Source organism: Didymosphaeria variabile (assembly GCF_027946475.1).
Source record: "Didymosphaeria variabile strain IMI 356815 chromosome Unknown scaffold_5, whole genome shotgun sequence".
Taxonomy (NCBI): Eukaryota; Fungi; Ascomycota; class Dothideomycetes; order Pleosporales; family Didymosphaeriaceae; genus Didymosphaeria; species Didymosphaeria variabile.
In genome coordinates this window covers 1,398,177-1,413,997 of record NW_026611624.1, presented here as the reverse complement: position 1 = coordinate 1,413,997, position 15,821 = coordinate 1,398,177, and the positions used below count along the sequence as shown (strand labels likewise).

Below are 15,821 nucleotides of genomic sequence, written 5' to 3'. Positions count from 1 at the left end.
CCAGCAATTGTGAATGTCGATATCTCCTGCTTCCAGGCTCATCCAAAACTCTGGGGGGTTCCTTCTGATGTCCGAAGTGCGTTCTGCGCCGTTCAAAAGACAACCCTAATCCGTTCATGAAGGCTAAAAATAACATCAGTCATGTTTGAGCAGGCGCCCCAAAACCTACACTGTGAACGAAATGGCGTCCACCGAGAGCCTTGGTGTGTACCATCAGAAAACTAAAACGGGACCTGTCATGTCTGTCGTTCTTATGTCTCTCTTCCAAGGTGCAATCATGATAGTGTATGTCCCGCGCTCCTGTCCTTGCGCTCGAAAAACCACGAGCATAAGCCTCATGAGAAGTCTGTGTCTTCTGTTAACCAACGCCAGCGCTTCACAAACGCTCCTGACTATTACAGCCAAAAAAAAAAAGATCGGGGAGTTGGTGTCTGCCTCTGGGGGGGCAAGCCGTGCTCTATAGCCTGAAGAGGTGGTGAGAGCGCTTATGGCTCTGCTTCTCTCGCACCCACAGCAAAACAAAATTGCTTTCATGTCCGAATAGAGTCTCGGCGTCTCTAAAACAACAAGGCGATAGTACAATGGAACGTAGTCTCGTACGGTTCTACATTGCATCTACAACTTGTGTGCGACATACTCTATGATCGATCAGAGTTGGTGTAGTAATATCATGGTGTCTTGCCCTTCGTAAAGACCTGGTTTCAAAATGGCATTTAGAGGATCAATGTGGTCGCGGTGAAGTTGCACGGTCTACCGTCGTTCATGGTGCGGATGAGGTGCTCGGGATATGCAGGGCTGCAGTGCTCGTTGGCTAGTACCTAGGTATGCGCGAACATTTGAGACATGAAGATAAGCAGGACAACGACAGAAAGAATTTTACAATACGTCCTTTGGTATTTGTATACATACTCCCTGTTGCCTTGCGATGAGGGCATAATCCTCGTTGTGAAAGTTAGTGAGCCGGGTAGCTGCTATGTTCGCGGCTGCGTTCCTTACAGTACAGTATGAAAATAGGAAACCGTATTGAAAATGAGTGTATCCACACTCATTCTCCGCGCATCTTCAGAGAGGTTCACTTCTTATCGCCTCCAGGAAGCCAGCCCTGTTATTGTGTCAGTTCACGTTTCCAACATCGATAATCCGCCGCGGCCATCGCTCACCTTTTCCTTCAGCTTATCCCAGTACTTCTGATCCCTCTCAGCTCCCCCGACATGTCCGTCGCGAGTGTTCGGCGTAGCATAGATGCTGCCCTTGGGACGCTGGAACTGCGAAGGCGGCACCTTAGACGCATCCCACTCACGGCTCAGGCGTCGATCTTGGGTTGGCGAATCTGCGGGCTGCGAAAGGGCCGTCTCGCTGCTGCGGGTGGCTTTCTGTATCTTGTCTTCGTGGAAGAGTTCTGTGGAAGAGTCAGTGACGTACGAAGGCATGATTTGGTAGACGCGGTACCGTTGTTCGCCTCGCGTTGAGCAGCGAAAGGGTCATTGTGTGAGAGGCTATTGCTTGCAGTTGGGTTATCGTTGCCTGTGTCCTGTCAGTCTATAGCCATTGCCTGTCGCCCAAGCGCACCTTCCACGAGCTTCGTCCGGGATCAACATACCGTTGTAAGCCATGGTGCTGCTAGCTCCACGACTCGGTAAATCTTCTTGTTCTTATCGAGCGGACGACGTGTATACAGACGTAAAAGGCCTTTTGGGATTCTTCTGGATGGAAGAAGGTGTCACATCTTCCCAGACGAACGGATGGAGCGTTCATGCATCACAGCCACTCACGCAATACAGCACCTCACGCCACACCTGCGTTCGCTCCTGCTGTACGTACATGCCAGGACCATTGATACGCAACACGCGTGCTGCGGACGCTGGCGAAGCAATTGGCAACGTGCATCTTTGCCTCTCGCGGCGTGCTACCCAATACGAACTTATTGGCCGGATATTGAGTCTTGGACGAACGCAACAGGTCTGACGTCACGCCAACAATGCTGCAACCACTGCCGCAGAGCTTATTCGTCCATCCCGCGTGCTGGTAGTCGCTTTTGTCTTTGTTTCCAAGCGAAAGGTTCGCGGATGTAGGCGTTGGAATCTGAAGGGCTGGGTCCTCTTCGTACGATGAACGCAGTAGTGCAGGCCCTCTTCTCAATTCAATACCTTTGAGCACGTCTCGTGCCGACCAAACACAGGCGGCTGCATAACATGGTATCTGTAGACTTCCCTTTGCTACTTGCTATGCTCGTTCTCAAAGGAGTTCGTAACAGGACGGAATTCGTCGTAGCCGTTGAACCGATTAAGAACAGAAACACAGATCTCCCACACGGCACCCATCATACCAACGTTGGTACCTTGGCCACCTGACAGCATCCTTATTTCATGTAGATTAATTCACGCCGCTTACGGCTGAAACTTCAAGAAGCTTACATCTGGCACTTCTTCTGTCGTGAAACACGCCGCCGCAGCGCAACCGTCGAACGGCGAGCAAGGGAGGCGCAGTGCTTGCGTCGCAGCGCCATGTCCGTCCCACATCCTAGCCAATACGAGTTCAGGGGAGAAAGCTTGATGAGGAGACAGCTTTTGAATTTTTTGAGGGGCAATGGTTTAGTATATGACAACCAGATAGAAGAAGAAATTTACGCGTCCGGTCTCTGTGCGTGTGGTCCCCAGCATGAGGCCCAAGGCCTCACACTGCAGTACAACCCATCCAACCCAGCCATCCGATCCATCCGATCCATCTTTTCCCTCTCCTCACAAAAGAAATCCCTCATGCCAGCTTCGTCCAGCCCACAGTAGTATCCTTCATTTTGAACCATCCACAGGTATCAACGCCGGGTATGCAACTAGGTATCCACCTCGAAATATGTGCCAAACATAATGGAAAACGGTCCCCATGCGGGGGACATACGAACAGAACATTTACACACGCGGGAAAAGTTGAAGTAGAAGAAGAGAAGAGCAGGTGGTACCGATGACGCCATAAAATGCAGAGTGAGAGAGAACCTTCTTGCCTGTCTAAGCAGGATCGTAAAGTCGTCATAGATCGTCGTCAAGATCGATAGCGTCGGGGTTTGCTGCGGGAGCTGCTCCGTCTGATTTGATGTTGCCGCCTTGAGGACCGGTGCTGGAGGCGACGAAGCCGGCTGGGGCTTTCGCTTGACGTTCGAGGGCGGCCATGGCGTCTTCGCCCTCGTTTGCGTCGCCGTTGATGTGCTCGCCGTTGCCATTCTGTTGGCCTCGCGCCACAGCTTGAGAGGCGATGAAACTGACGTCGGTGCTAGAGCTTGTCAGTGCTAGATAGACAAACAGATGTCGAAGGTATACGTACTTGTACTGAGCTTGAACACTCCGCTTGATCCGAAGCATCTCTTTGTAGGTGTCCTCGTTTCCGTGTTGAACTTCAAACGATTCCCACTTCTTCCAGAATTCTGGACTGGTTCTCGGATCGCAGAATTGGCTCGCGTGGCCGTAGATAGCTCGTGATCTGTCAATTTCACCCAACCGTCTCTCCATCTCAGCGAACTTGAGGCACATCTCCTTCGCCTCGGCGTCAGGCAACGCTGATATGGCGCGCTCATAGATTGGCCTCGTGGAGGTAAGCCCGAAGTTGGAGGCCGACTTGGTGATGTAAAAGTTAAACATCTCCATGCGGTCTTCATCGGCGACTGCCTCCGTGGCACGCTGATAGATGCGCATGGCGTGTCGTGCTAGGCCTCGGTCTTCTTCCAGTGCGCCATACATGAGGTACAGCACCTTCGCAAATTTGGGCGGGCATCCCTCCACGGCTTGCTCGAACAGATCTCGTAACCGCTCCATGCCAATCTTCCGGTCCACCGCTTTGGTCAGATACAGATTCCATATCTCGAACGCAACGGGATAGCTGAACAGATCCAGTCCTCGTTCGTAGACCTTGAAGCAATCTTCGAAATAATTGTTCTCTTCTAGTAGGTTGGCGTAGTTGACGACAGTCTGCGGCGTGGCAATGCGAAGCTCGAAGACCCTCTCATACACCTTCTTGGTCTCTTCCAGTGTGCTCACACTTTCCACAAGGTCGAGGTAGACACTCCATAACTTCCAGCTCTTGTGTACTCTCTGCTGCGGCGTTAAAGACTCGTCGAAGTAGTCGACAGTAGACCGTTTCGGGGCTTGTGTTGCCTTGGCGATAATCTCAACGGCCCTGTCGAAGTTCTCGTGGCGCAGTTCCATCTCAACCCACTCACACCACATCTCGGCTAGTTCGGCGACCGACTTGAAGGGCACCTTTACCGCCTTTTCCATGATAACACGGGCATTTTGAAGGTCCCCGCCGGCTTCGTAAAATTTTGCGTATGCAGTCCACAGCTCGTGAAATTTGCCGACAGCCTTCTTGGGGTTTATGGCGGCTATGGCGTCGGTGTACGTCTGCACCACCTCTTTGCTGTTGTCGCCCCACAACGCGACACGCTTCTCCCATTCAATAACATTATGCGGGTTTTGTCTTAGCATGACATCGTTCAATAGGAATGGCCGCCGCTGCATTAGCGACTCGAAGCGAACCATACGAATGTCCAGGTCCGCATCGGCGTCTTGATCCACTTTGTCCTTATCGGACCGAGCTGCAGCCTCTTGAAGCTTGATACCGATCAGAGTCTCCTCGGCCTCGACGTACGTGTCGAAAACCACGGAGAAGTCGCGGACGGTCATGACAGTAGTAATGCCCTCCTCGAAGACATCACGAGCTTTTTCGTACTCGTTCTTGTTCATCCAGTAGCGCGCTAGTCCGACCCACAAGATACCGCGCTGGTCAGGAAACTTGGAGATGCCACTCCTGATGATCTTCTCGACGTCGATGCCGCTGTCGTCGCCTGTTTCGATGTCTTTGGCATGATCGATGAGCAGGTCGATCATTTCGGTCCAGAACTGGAAGGGGCCCTTCGCTTCCTTGCTCTTGAATTTGGGGTTGTTGAGAATCTCCATGTACTTCTTGACGGCCTCTGTGTACTTGCGCATATCCTTGAGCAGTTCGATGAAATCTTCAGCATCTTCCGGGTGGATCTGCATGTACCGCCGCCATATCTTGACAGCCGTTTCTCCGGAAGCGGAAGTCGCAAATGGCCTGTAGAGCGCCCAGATGCGGCTGTGTTGGGTCAGGGGAAGTGCTCGCAGAGCGCGGTCGAAGGTGCGGCGGGTGGTGGTGACCAATGGCTGCTGCATAAGGAAGTTGAGGTACATCTCCCAGATGCGCGGCATCTTGTTGAGCAGCACGAGAGCGCGCTCAAAGAGGGCGTTGACCTTGACATAGTGCGGTGCGTACTTGGCGGGGTTCTTCTTCTCGAGGTGCTTGGTGCGCAGCTCGAGGTAGAGCTTCCAGAGCTTGTAGGAGCGCGGGAGCGTCGTGCACGCGCGCTCCAAGACGAAAGCCTGCTCCAGCAGGCTTCCGCGCGACTTCTTGAAGCCATAGTAGTCCAGCCACGGCTTGACGCTGCCGGGGTTGCGCTGGATGTCCTGCTCGTAGGCAACGTCCTGGTCGTGGATGAGGAAGAGGTCGTTGGAGCGCTCCATCTTGCGCTTGGGCGGCCGTGAAAGGCTAGCCGTCACGGTACGGAGCAGCTCGCCGGGCATTGTGTCGCCGGCGTAGGCGTGGGAGGGCCCGCGGTCGGCAGGAGCGAGGGAATCGTGCGTACTCGAGGCAGTCGTGAAGGGTGGAGACGAGGTCAAACTTCTGAGGCGCGGGAGTTTGGGAACGGGCGGTCTGCTGACTGGGCTGCCATTGGCCGAAACCATGGCGCGCAGCAACATGGCCCCACTGCGCCAGCACTGCAGCACGGCCCAGCGCTGGAGCAACCGCCGGCCGGCGAGCTGCGTCTGAGCTGTGCCGTCATTAGGAACATCCAATTCATCCAACGCTGCGTCGCCCCGATCCTGCACGCCATACCGCGCCCGAAATCTGCGACTCGCATCCCGGCGTATTTTCCGTTGGCTCTGTCAGTCCGTCACTCGGTCGACCCAGCGTCTCGCCATGTCAGGCAGCGGGGTAAGTCGCAGCTGCGTCAAGCAAGCTATGCTGCAGCACCACTGACACGACCATCAGGCGAGAGAGGCCGTGTTCCCCACGCGTCAGTCGCTGGGATTGATGAAGAGCAAGCTCAAGGGTGCCCAGACCGGTCACGACCTGCTGAAGCGCAAAAGTGAAGCACTCACAAAGTACGCTGTCCCCTTCGTTATGGTATCGATAGCGAAAGGCCCCTGCTAACTCATCTTCCATAGGCGCTTTCGAGGTACGACTACGCCATATATCTGTTCTCCGTTACTTGCAGCTAAAACGGACTGCAGAAATTACACGCCGCATCGATGAGGCAAAGCGCAAGATGGGGCGGGTAATGCAGATTGCTGCCTTCTCCCTCGCCGAAGTCACCTACGCTGTTGGAAGCGACATCGGCTACCAGGTCCAAGAGTCGGCGAAACAAGCACGATTCCGCGTACGGACCAAGCAGGAGAACGTCTCAGGTGTCATCCTGCCTCAGTTCGAGAGCTATACTTCCGAGAGCGCCAACGATTTCGCACTCACGGGATTGGGCAAGGGTGGTCAACAGGTGCAGAGGTCACGAGAAACATACGCGAGGGCAGTGGAGACGTTGGTAGAGTTGGCCAGTCTGCAGACTGCCTTTGTCATTCTTGACGAAGTTATCAAGGTCGTCAACCGTCGTGTGAACGCTATGTGGGTATCTTCCAATCCTTCAACGCCATGAACCATTAATTGACAAGCCCAAGTGAGCATGTCATCATACCAAGAACTGAAAACACCATCAAGTATATCAACTCGGAACTTGACGAGCTCGACAGAGAGGAGTTTTACAGACTGAAGAAAGTGTCAGGCAAGAAGCAGCGAGATGCCGCCGAAGCCGAAGCTGAACGAGAAGAATCAAAGAAGGACGCTGGGGCAGAGGAGAAGGAGAGTGCTGCTGCGGAGGCGGACACTCAAGACTTACTCGGAGATCAAGACAACGAGGACGTCATCTTTTAGTGCCTGCCCTATGGTGCATCAATGGTGCATCAATGATTGGGGCCCGTTGGGTGGAAGACTGTAGAATCGAACTGCGCATCAGGATCTTCCACAACCCACCACGCCTTGTTGGGTGGATAGTTTGACGGGCGCCTCTTCTCGGCGTCGCGTCGCATCTCTCGGAGCACTTCCGGTGTACGCTGATCAATGAAGCTCCCTTGTGATGCTGAACTGAAGGCCTTGCTTGGTTCACCCCTATAAGCGGCGTGAGTACATGTTCAGATAAATGTGGCGAGACTATGTAGCTGAGAACCCCTGCATTGAGTTATGGTATCATAATAGCATCACCGCAGCACATGAGCTGCGGTCAAAATCAAACGCCGAATCCACATGCAATGACCTACGCTCGTTGATAAGTGACCTTCAACGGCTTCTGGTCTTTTCCGACGCGAGCATCCGCCGTCTGCTCCTTGGCAGTAATGGAATATTGCTCGTTCTCAAACTCCACAAAGGCGACCGCCCTGAGCTTGACATATCGGACTTCCTTGAAACCTTCGAAGCGCTCGAAGATGGCCGTGAGATCGTTCTCCTCGGTCTCGTATGGGATGTTCTGCACGAAGAGGGTCTTGTTCGGTCGCACGTATTCGTCCGGGATCAAGGCTGCGGCTCCTGGCTTGTGTGCGCGCGGTTTCTCAGCGGCCGCCGCGGGGTTGGCCTGCGCCTTCGCATCCTCCTGCGCACGCTTGAAGTCTGTAAAGTGTCAGCAGCACAAACAGACAACCCAAAGTGTGACGGTATAGGTACCCTTCTGTGTGAGACGCTTGCGCTTGTGCTCGTCGAACATCTCGGGCGCCTTCCTCTTGATTGTCTCGTCGCTGTGCGTCTTCGCGCGTGAAACCTTCATGACCTTGCCGAACAGCTCGAAGCCGCTCATCTCCTCGACAGCGTCCAGGCAGGATTTCTCGCTGTCGAAGACAATGAAGGCCTGACCCTTGCGCCTGACGCTGCTCTTTGCGATGACATCGAGAATGGTGCCGTAGTGCTTGAAGATGACCTTGAGGGCCTCCTTCAGGTAGTCGATCTTGATGCGCTCCTCGAGGTTGTTGACCTTGCAACGTTAGCATGAGCCACGGGGTGCAATGTGAGCTGCATGCTGGAAGCAGGTGCACTCACGTAGATACTGCGACAAGGTTAGCGTACGCGCGAGAGAATCTTGGAGTGACAAACGTTTCAATTGGGACGCCATATTTAGGGTCGACTGCGCCGCCGCTAGCGATTACGCCCTCCATTTTGTCTCCCATGGCGAGAGTCGTTGAAGTGGCGCGGTCGTTTGTGGTGTTGTCGGAAAGCTCTCCAGAGCTCCTTCCGAACTACTGGATACGGGCGCTAGTGCCCCGCTAGCGGTGTCACGTGAGAGTGTCTGCCCACAGGAAGAGGAAATGGCGCCGGTGTTGCCTAGATACATTTATGACTATCATGTGGTTGAACGTTTAGAGTTTCGCCTGAAACCATACGCTGTCGTTTCTCAGTTTTCTTGCTGAGTAACCGCGGTACACCCCGGATGCACACGTGCAACTATACTTGTGAGATCAACCGCAAGCCTTATCATCCCTTCCCTATAAAGCTCAGTTCCTGTTAAATTGGGAGAAGGATGGAGTCGAATAGTCCTGCTCTTCACACAAAGCTGTCTGCTTCGGGAGGTTTGTATTTCGAGCTGTTCACATAACATCGGCTCAACAGAACACCAACAAGTCACACCAAAGCTATTCCCACGAACGTCCACGGGTTGCCTAACAGCACGTGATCAAAATGCCGAACGAAGACATGACATCGGCGCCCCCCCTCCCATATCTGAGAGTCAACGCTGGAAGTCGACCTTCACCCTCAGGAATTCTGGCGATGGAGATGGTCGCAGTAGGATTAACTAGTGTTTGTGAGGCCTCTGCGAGCGGTCGTTGACTTGTCTATGCTACTGAGAGACCGATGTAAGACGCTTGCACGTCCTCAGGCTGCAAAGCTCTGCTTCTCGACTGGACTCTATGACAACTAACTTCTTGATACTGGGATTACTCAAACTATGGTCAAGTATCTCTGGAAGCTATCGCGAGTGTCCTGCGCCGTTTGTATGAGTTAGTAGACACAAGAAATGAAGGGTATCGCCGGGGTTTCTTGGCGAAGCGATGTTCTTGTTACTTTGGGTGGCGATTTAAGTCAGGAGAGCGGCTGGCCTTGAGCGTGTGTAAAGATGCTACACTTTCGGATTTTGGATTGGAGTATGCATCCTTTAAGGAGAGTTGTTGTCTAGCTTGTCCCTATGAGCCCAGAGAATGAGCTCGAGACGCCATTCGTTGCAAATCGATTGATAGGAGACATATTCTGGGATCGACTTCAGCTCGCCTCGGCTCTTGAGCATGTTGTTGTGGATCTACTCATGGGCAAGATCCTGAGCGATACTCTACGCGAGAGGACAAGTGTTCGCAGATGGGCGATGGCCCTTTTTCTCAGACCTTGTCTTTGTCTTCGAGTGGAAAAGCTTCGGATAGTAGACAACATAATCCCACAAAGAAGAGAAGTCGTGAACATGGCAGTTTTTCACAAGAAGAGCGATGTCCCGAGAGCAAAGAATATAGCGGTGGGAACGAAGAACTTCCACGCAAACAACGCATGAAATCGTCGTCGGCGAGGGTTAGAGGGTTAAGATGTCGCTTTTCTTATCATCCCGACCGATGTTGCCGGAAAGCTTGTAGTAGTGCCTCGAGTTTCCAAATGTGACTAATCTTATGTATGGCCCTTTTCTTATTCATTAGGCTAGTCAGCACTTGACAAGAGGTCATTGGAAAATGCAAGCGGTGAGATGCCCAAGAGGCCAGGGCGAGTTTACACCAAATCAGCAACTGGGAGAGCATCTGAACGCGTACGAAGGTTGCCCATGGCGTGAAAGGCTCAGAGATGATCGAATAACTCATAGACAGTGGAAAGATATTGTAGACAGCAGACCAAAAGCCTATAACGACTAGTCGGTGGAGAATAAACGCCAGCACCGCTATAGAAGGCTTTTTCCTGATGACGGCAGAGTCCCATCCGCCTGTGAGTAGGTTTGTCGTAGGACACGAGCTTCGCTGACAATATCTTCAAGGCGCTAGATCAATTATGTTCGACCACCTTCACGATTCTCTGACCGCCGCTATGGAGGATTTGCTTGCTCAACAATGGGGCCTAACTCTCTGTGCAACGTTTCAGAGTCTCATTGCTGATTTGAAAGGAAGTATGCCGAGGATTCTGGAGAGAGCGCAAGAGAAGGTCGACTCATGAAGTGGACTCCAACCATCAGAGTTATTACTAGAACCCTCGTCCTCCTTGCTTGTGGTATCAAAAATTGATAAAAGCAAAGGGGACGCCAAAGATGAATTCATTAACGCAACATCTGATCAAGTATCACGATCACCGATTCTTAGCTTCGGCAACATCTCCAAGAGTGACTCCTCCGAGCTACAACTTTCCCACAGAGCCATAATGGACAATCAGCTGAATCCAGACTGTAGTTCGCACTTGCTGACTTTAGAAAGTATATATTCATGCTTGGAAACTAGCACCATCGACCCGCTTGCCTTAAAGACGATAGATTTTGATACGAAATTTGGCGGGAACAACGCTCATTAGAGTGAAACTTTTGGGGGTCTGATAGCCACCTCTGCACTAACGGTTGAAAATGGTATGCTTGAAAATCCTTGGGGAGAATGAAAGAGCACCTTGCGTTGCGTTGAACGACTGGGATGTCTTGAATGGCAAGCTCATCTAAAGGTGGTTAAGCAGCGTGGTAGGATCTGCAGATTTATGCCACTTTTATCGGGGAGAAAGCCTTGCTAAGTGCTTTTAAGGTCGGCTATGAGATGTGTGAAGGGGCAGCATATGCACATCGAGTGATACTAGGCTAGGTGGTTAAAACGTGTCGTGTTGTGACAGTGAATGGCTACTTGTGTTAGTAGCACAAACGCGCAGATGAAGAAGAATAATTTGACCTTGTCCTCTCTATCCGCTTTTCTCTACTAACAGACAGCTACCTTTAGCAATGCCCTTCCACATCTTCGCTTACATTTTCCTCACACGCTATGTTATGCTACGTTCGCCACCACGATCTTAGGACAAGAAGTCTCAGATACTCAATGTCTAGTAATCACGCTGGCAATGCGACAGCGCCTCCCTCACGGTATCCGCAACAAGGTCTATGATGACATACATGAAGACGAACCAGAAGCCCACATCTTTCGTAGCAAGCGAATTGCTCCAAGTGTAGTCGAAGAGCTAATCGAAATGTTCCACCAAGACTATCTGAAGCTACAAGTAGCCAACCCATCAGATCTCAAGAGTGAGTTCAGGCTGAGTATACCTCTTAACCAATGTAGTATCTTACAGCTCCTTGTTCAAGCCAGTTTAGCTGCAAGCCTTTCTAATTGCATCAAGGTCAAGAAAATCAAACACTATCTTGAGCCCCTTTTGCAAAGCAAGCAAAGGCTTGCGAAGACATTGAACTCATTATTTGCTTTGAGAAAAGTATTTTAGCGGCCAAAAGATGGCACTGCATCGAAAGTTCGCGTTGCTGCCAATTATCTGGAGGGAGATTTTGGTATTTCGTAGGGCCTTGAGGGGCAAAGGGAGTGCTCAACGGCGAAGATTTCGTTTCGAATTGTCAATGAAATCCGGTCGTCAGATTCTAGAGCACTGCAAAGCATAGAAGTGCAGGACGCAGTGGTCTCGAGGAAGGCTGGGCTGATAGGATTCATGGACCACTGACCTGGAGCCAGCAACGATGGACAGAAGTCTGACGACGCAATACCTCCGTCTAGGACATGTCCAGCCCTATCGCGTGAAGTCGGGAGCTAGTGGTAAAGTTCAACTCGTGGGCGGACTGATTGGAGCGGGTCACCGCGTCATCTCTCGCTTGTCTTGGCAAACCATCTCCTAGACTTCGCGACAGCAGACCCTGACAAGTCCATCACGACCCCGAAACCCCGCGCAAAGCCTACCGAACACTTGACTGAGCAGCATCTCCAAGCTCAGTCTATCGCGAACCCCCGCTATCCCGCCTCTCAATTATATGCAACCAGAGCCCTCAAACGCTTCCCAGAACACGCTGTCCCCCGAACTTTCTCCCCAACACCCCGCCATCACCTCCCAGCATGGCCTTCAGGATCGCGACCGGCAGCTCTCCCTGCTTCCCCACTACAATGGGGAACCGGGTGAGCCAGCGCTTTCGGGAACCGCAGCAGAGCACGCGTCGCGCGAGTCAAGTCGCGACTGCGACTCCGACGCCGCCCCTGGACTGAAACCCGCGAGCCCTCCTCCCAAGAACAGGATCACGGACTATGAGAACGCATTAGTGCAGACACCCAGGAAACGTAATCAAGGACCAGCATTTGAGGTCATCAAGTCCACCAGGAGACCGGACGATAAAAGTTGTTCAATTGCCAAGTTACCCAATGGTGAGTCAAAACAGCATCTGGGACATCTGCAACTCGACATCTGATACCTACACAGAAGTATTGACGCACGCTCTCTCTCATTTGTCACCGCACGACCTTGCCGCAGTATCTCTTGTCTCGAAGCGCTTCAATGGCCTGGTCACGACGCCTCATGCCTGGCGCGAAGCGTTCAGTCGCTACTTTCCTGGGCCTACAGCTCTTGTCGATGAGGACGTGCGATTAGCCATGGAAGAGGCTGGCGACAGCTTCCGCTCCGAGAAACGCGCCTTCACGCGTCTCACTGCGCTATCTTCGTGGCGTAGCGAATATATACTACGGACCCGACTTCTGCGCTCGCTAGCCAAAGGTAAACCCGTCCAGGTAGAATCTGCAACTGCTGCGCGCTCCGGACAATCGCAGAACAACAGTCCCGTAAACATTTACAACGCCTTCACGTATACCACCGTCAATCACCTGCACGCCACATTCGGCACCGGTCTGAATAAACGAATCCCTCGCCTGATACACGGAGCAGATGATGTGGGCATGTGCACCAGCAGTGACCCAACCATCACTAAGGTCGATCCATGGGGCCAGAGCGACCCCAACTTCTACTCTCAATTCTCCGAACGCTTCCCTGGCGTTGCCGAATGGGGTCTAGGGTCTGGTGAAGTGATCGGCCGACCTAATGTCATGGACGTGTCCCAGCAATATGGCATGCTATACGGCCAGGGTTGTCCTGAAGGTTCTTGCTACTATCGAGCTACAGACGAGCAGCGAGGTCGCTTCATTGCCGAACCCACCGACTTCTCAATGCCTGAAGCAGGTATACCCAAGCTTGGTATCGACGGCGGCGCCATCTGCAGCGTTTGGATTGCCAAATCAGACGTCATCCCCAAACTGACTGATGGTTTGATCGGTGTGCTTATGGGTTCTGCAGCCGGTGTTGTATCGGCATGCAGCCTTGGCTCTGACGGGTTGCGCGGTACCCGTATCCAACGCGGCGAACTTGCAGCTCGCTGGGTACTTAGCCCTGGAGTTCCTATAATTGCGATCGCTGTCGACGAGAACTACTCTCATCAGCGCCAGACCCAGAACCGGATCTGGGCCGTAGCTCTCAATGCTTTGGGTGAGCTGTTCTATCTGACCAAGTTCCCTACCCGAAGCCAAGCTCCAAAGAACCAGTTCAATGCGAACTATCCTGAATATCTTGGCTGGCTTACTGGTCGGAGCGTCTACTGGAACCTCGTCGAGCCTAGTAGACGTACTGCGAGGCCTGACCCTTACAAAGATGTGGAAATGGACGGAAGCTACTCGCCAAGAAGCTCGTGGGACGGCATGTGTTTGGGCAAAGATCAGATTTTGGCTGAGACCAGAGAGATCCAACAGTTCATCTCCAAGTTGCCAAAAGAGTTCCGCAAAACCTGCCTTGGGTGGGATATGCGTAGACGCCTTGAGGTCGACTTTGCAGGCGACGATGGTAACTACGCTGGAGAAGCGATGGTCATTATCGAATGTGGGCTTGAGGAGGGTGATATCGCCAAGCTCACTAGATTCACGCGCTGGAAGACTCGTGAAACCCCCAAGAGTAGTATGCAAGGAACTTCGGGAGCCTCTCAACAAGCATCTCAAAATACCTCATTGTTTGGCGGATCTGGCGCCGCTACTCCTGATCTTACACAGCAGCGCCTACCCCATCGGCCGCGTAGTCAGTCATACGCGTCTGACAACAGCTCTCCTGAGCGTGTCAATCTTGTCGAGGAATGGAGAACGTCAGAGCTGAGCCTCGGTGGCCTAAAGGTTGTAGAGATCGCTACCAGTGCTATCGATAGCTCTATCTTTGCTACCATGACCCTATCTGAAGATCCCGCTTTTGGCTACTCAACTGCATCAACAGCCTCTTCGCCTTACGCCTCGCCCATGTCGGTGGCTAGTCGACCGGCATCACCTTCAGACATCCCGGGTCAACGTGCTCGCTTTGTTGCTGCAGGCACAAAGACGGGCGAAGTCCTTCTGTGGAATTTACGCGCTCCTGTCTCACGCAGCGCCGAGTACCCGAACAACGTTCATCCTGTCCGTATCATCTATACACAGTCTCCCGAGATCAGCTGCCTTGCTCTGACAGCACTGCATATTGTAGTCGGTGGTTACGATGGACTTGTTCAAGCTTGGGATCCTCTCGCCTCAGATACCAAGCCTGTTCGTACACTGCATTCTCGCCATGCTAGTAAAGCTCGCAGACGCCTCCAGCAAGCCGAAGCTTCAATACAGGGTGTCGGTGTGAACATGTACGCAGCTGGTGCCATCGTGCTCGACCCTGACCCAACAATTCTGCGTGGAGCGGTCTCTCTGGGTAACCAGATCCGCTACTGGAGCTATAGCTCTTCGGCCGCCGATCAATACAAGAGCAGCAAGCGCCGTCTTCGCCGTTCCGAACGCGGAAGCAATAACGCGGGCGAGCGTGTCATAGGCACCACTCGCCTGAATCTAAAGAACTATATCGAGAATGAGAAACACGAGCTCGAGCGCGAGAAGATGGAACGTCGCAAGCACGCAGATCGCCTAGCCGGCCGCTTTGGCGTCGACCTTCTAGATGACGAAGACGAGGCGCTGGCCTACGCCACGTTGCTCTCGCAAGAAGCCATGCAGCAGGACGAAGCAAAGCGCCGGGAAAGCGAGAGCAGTTTCGCTGTTAGTAGCAACACTGTCACCCCGGAATCCAGCGTCGCACACTCTACTAATTCGCCCACCATGGCCATCGATCCCGAGCTCGACGCCGACATTGCCGAAGCCATCCGTCTGTCTCTACAAGACAGTCCCACGTCTGGCATCTATGAATCGGGGTCGCCTACTCCGGATGAGGAATGGGATATCCCCGTCAAGTACGCGAGGGGCAAGAAGAAAGGCAGCCCGACGCCGGCTGGCAGGGTGGGTGGAGCATCAGGCTCAAGCAAGGCCGCTGAGATGGATGATCTTGAGTTTGCGCTGCAGCTGAGCCTTGCAGAGGAGGCGAGCAGGAAGGAGGTGGAAACTGGTGACGATGCGTTTCCGCCGCTGAGTCCAAGGGCTGGTGGTGGGAAGGGCAAGGGCAAGGGTAAGGCGACGTGGTGAGCAATTGATGGACTGGTTTGTTTCCTTCTGATACAGGCTATCTCGTGATAGCGCGTGTCTTGTCTTTGCTTCCTTTTACGGGATACCTCGGTATACTCCTGTTATGCTTTTTGGTTTTCAGCGGGTGATGTGGTTTTAATATCTCTCTTGCATTTGCTTTCTCTCTGCTCTTTCCGGTTTCCCTAGCTTAGCTCGGGACCGGAAGAGCCCTGCTTGTTCAGGTATTTACCACATTTAATCCACTTCGATTCTCTATCGATGATGATCTTCACTGTCCTATTC

At 52.8% G+C, this 15,821-nt stretch overlaps 5 protein-coding genes across 5 annotated transcripts; 2 read left to right on the top strand and 3 right to left on the bottom strand.

Moving 5' to 3' along the window:
- Positions 1-1,072: 1,072 nt before the first annotated feature.
- Positions 1,073-1,613, bottom strand: N0V89_006927 (uncharacterized protein; the record flags this gene model as incomplete). The annotated part of the gene is made up of 4 exons (XM_056215693.1): positions 1,073-1,102; positions 1,161-1,399; positions 1,450-1,524; positions 1,601-1,613. 4 exons carry the CDS (start codon positions 1,611-1,613, stop codon positions 1,073-1,075), a joined length of 357 nt encoding a protein of 118 aa, XP_056069940.1.
- Positions 1,614-3,023: 1,410 nt separating this feature from the next.
- On the bottom strand, positions 3,024-5,926 carry SYF1 (pre-mRNA-splicing factor syf1; the record flags this gene model as incomplete). The annotated part of the gene is made up of 3 exons (XM_056215692.1): positions 3,024-3,264; positions 3,316-5,836; positions 5,902-5,926. 3 exons carry the CDS (start codon positions 5,924-5,926, stop codon positions 3,024-3,026), a joined length of 2,787 nt encoding a protein of 928 aa, XP_056069939.1.
- A 59-nt stretch (positions 5,927-5,985) lies between these two features.
- Positions 5,986-6,990, top strand: VMA8 (H(+)-transporting V1 sector ATPase subunit D; the record flags this gene model as incomplete). Its single annotated transcript, XM_056215691.1, has 4 exons — positions 5,986-6,000; positions 6,058-6,154; positions 6,300-6,684; positions 6,738-6,990. 4 exons carry the CDS (start codon positions 5,986-5,988, stop codon positions 6,988-6,990), a joined length of 750 nt encoding a protein of 249 aa, XP_056069938.1.
- Positions 6,991-7,369: 379 nt separating this feature from the next.
- N0V89_006924 (uncharacterized protein) lies at positions 7,370-8,215 on the bottom strand (the record flags this gene model as incomplete). Its single annotated transcript, XM_056215690.1, has 4 exons — positions 7,370-7,719; positions 7,774-8,077; positions 8,143-8,149; positions 8,211-8,215. 4 exons carry the CDS (start codon positions 8,213-8,215, stop codon positions 7,370-7,372), a joined length of 666 nt encoding a protein of 221 aa, XP_056069937.1.
- Positions 8,216-12,064: 3,849 nt separating this feature from the next.
- Positions 12,065-15,539, top strand: N0V89_006923 (uncharacterized protein; the record flags this gene model as incomplete). Its single annotated transcript, XM_056215689.1, has 2 exons — positions 12,065-12,449; positions 12,505-15,539. The coding sequence occupies 2 exons, from the start codon at positions 12,065-12,067 to the stop codon at positions 15,537-15,539; spliced, it is 3,420 nt and encodes a 1,139-aa protein (XP_056069936.1).
- Positions 15,540-15,821: the final 282 nt, after the last annotated feature.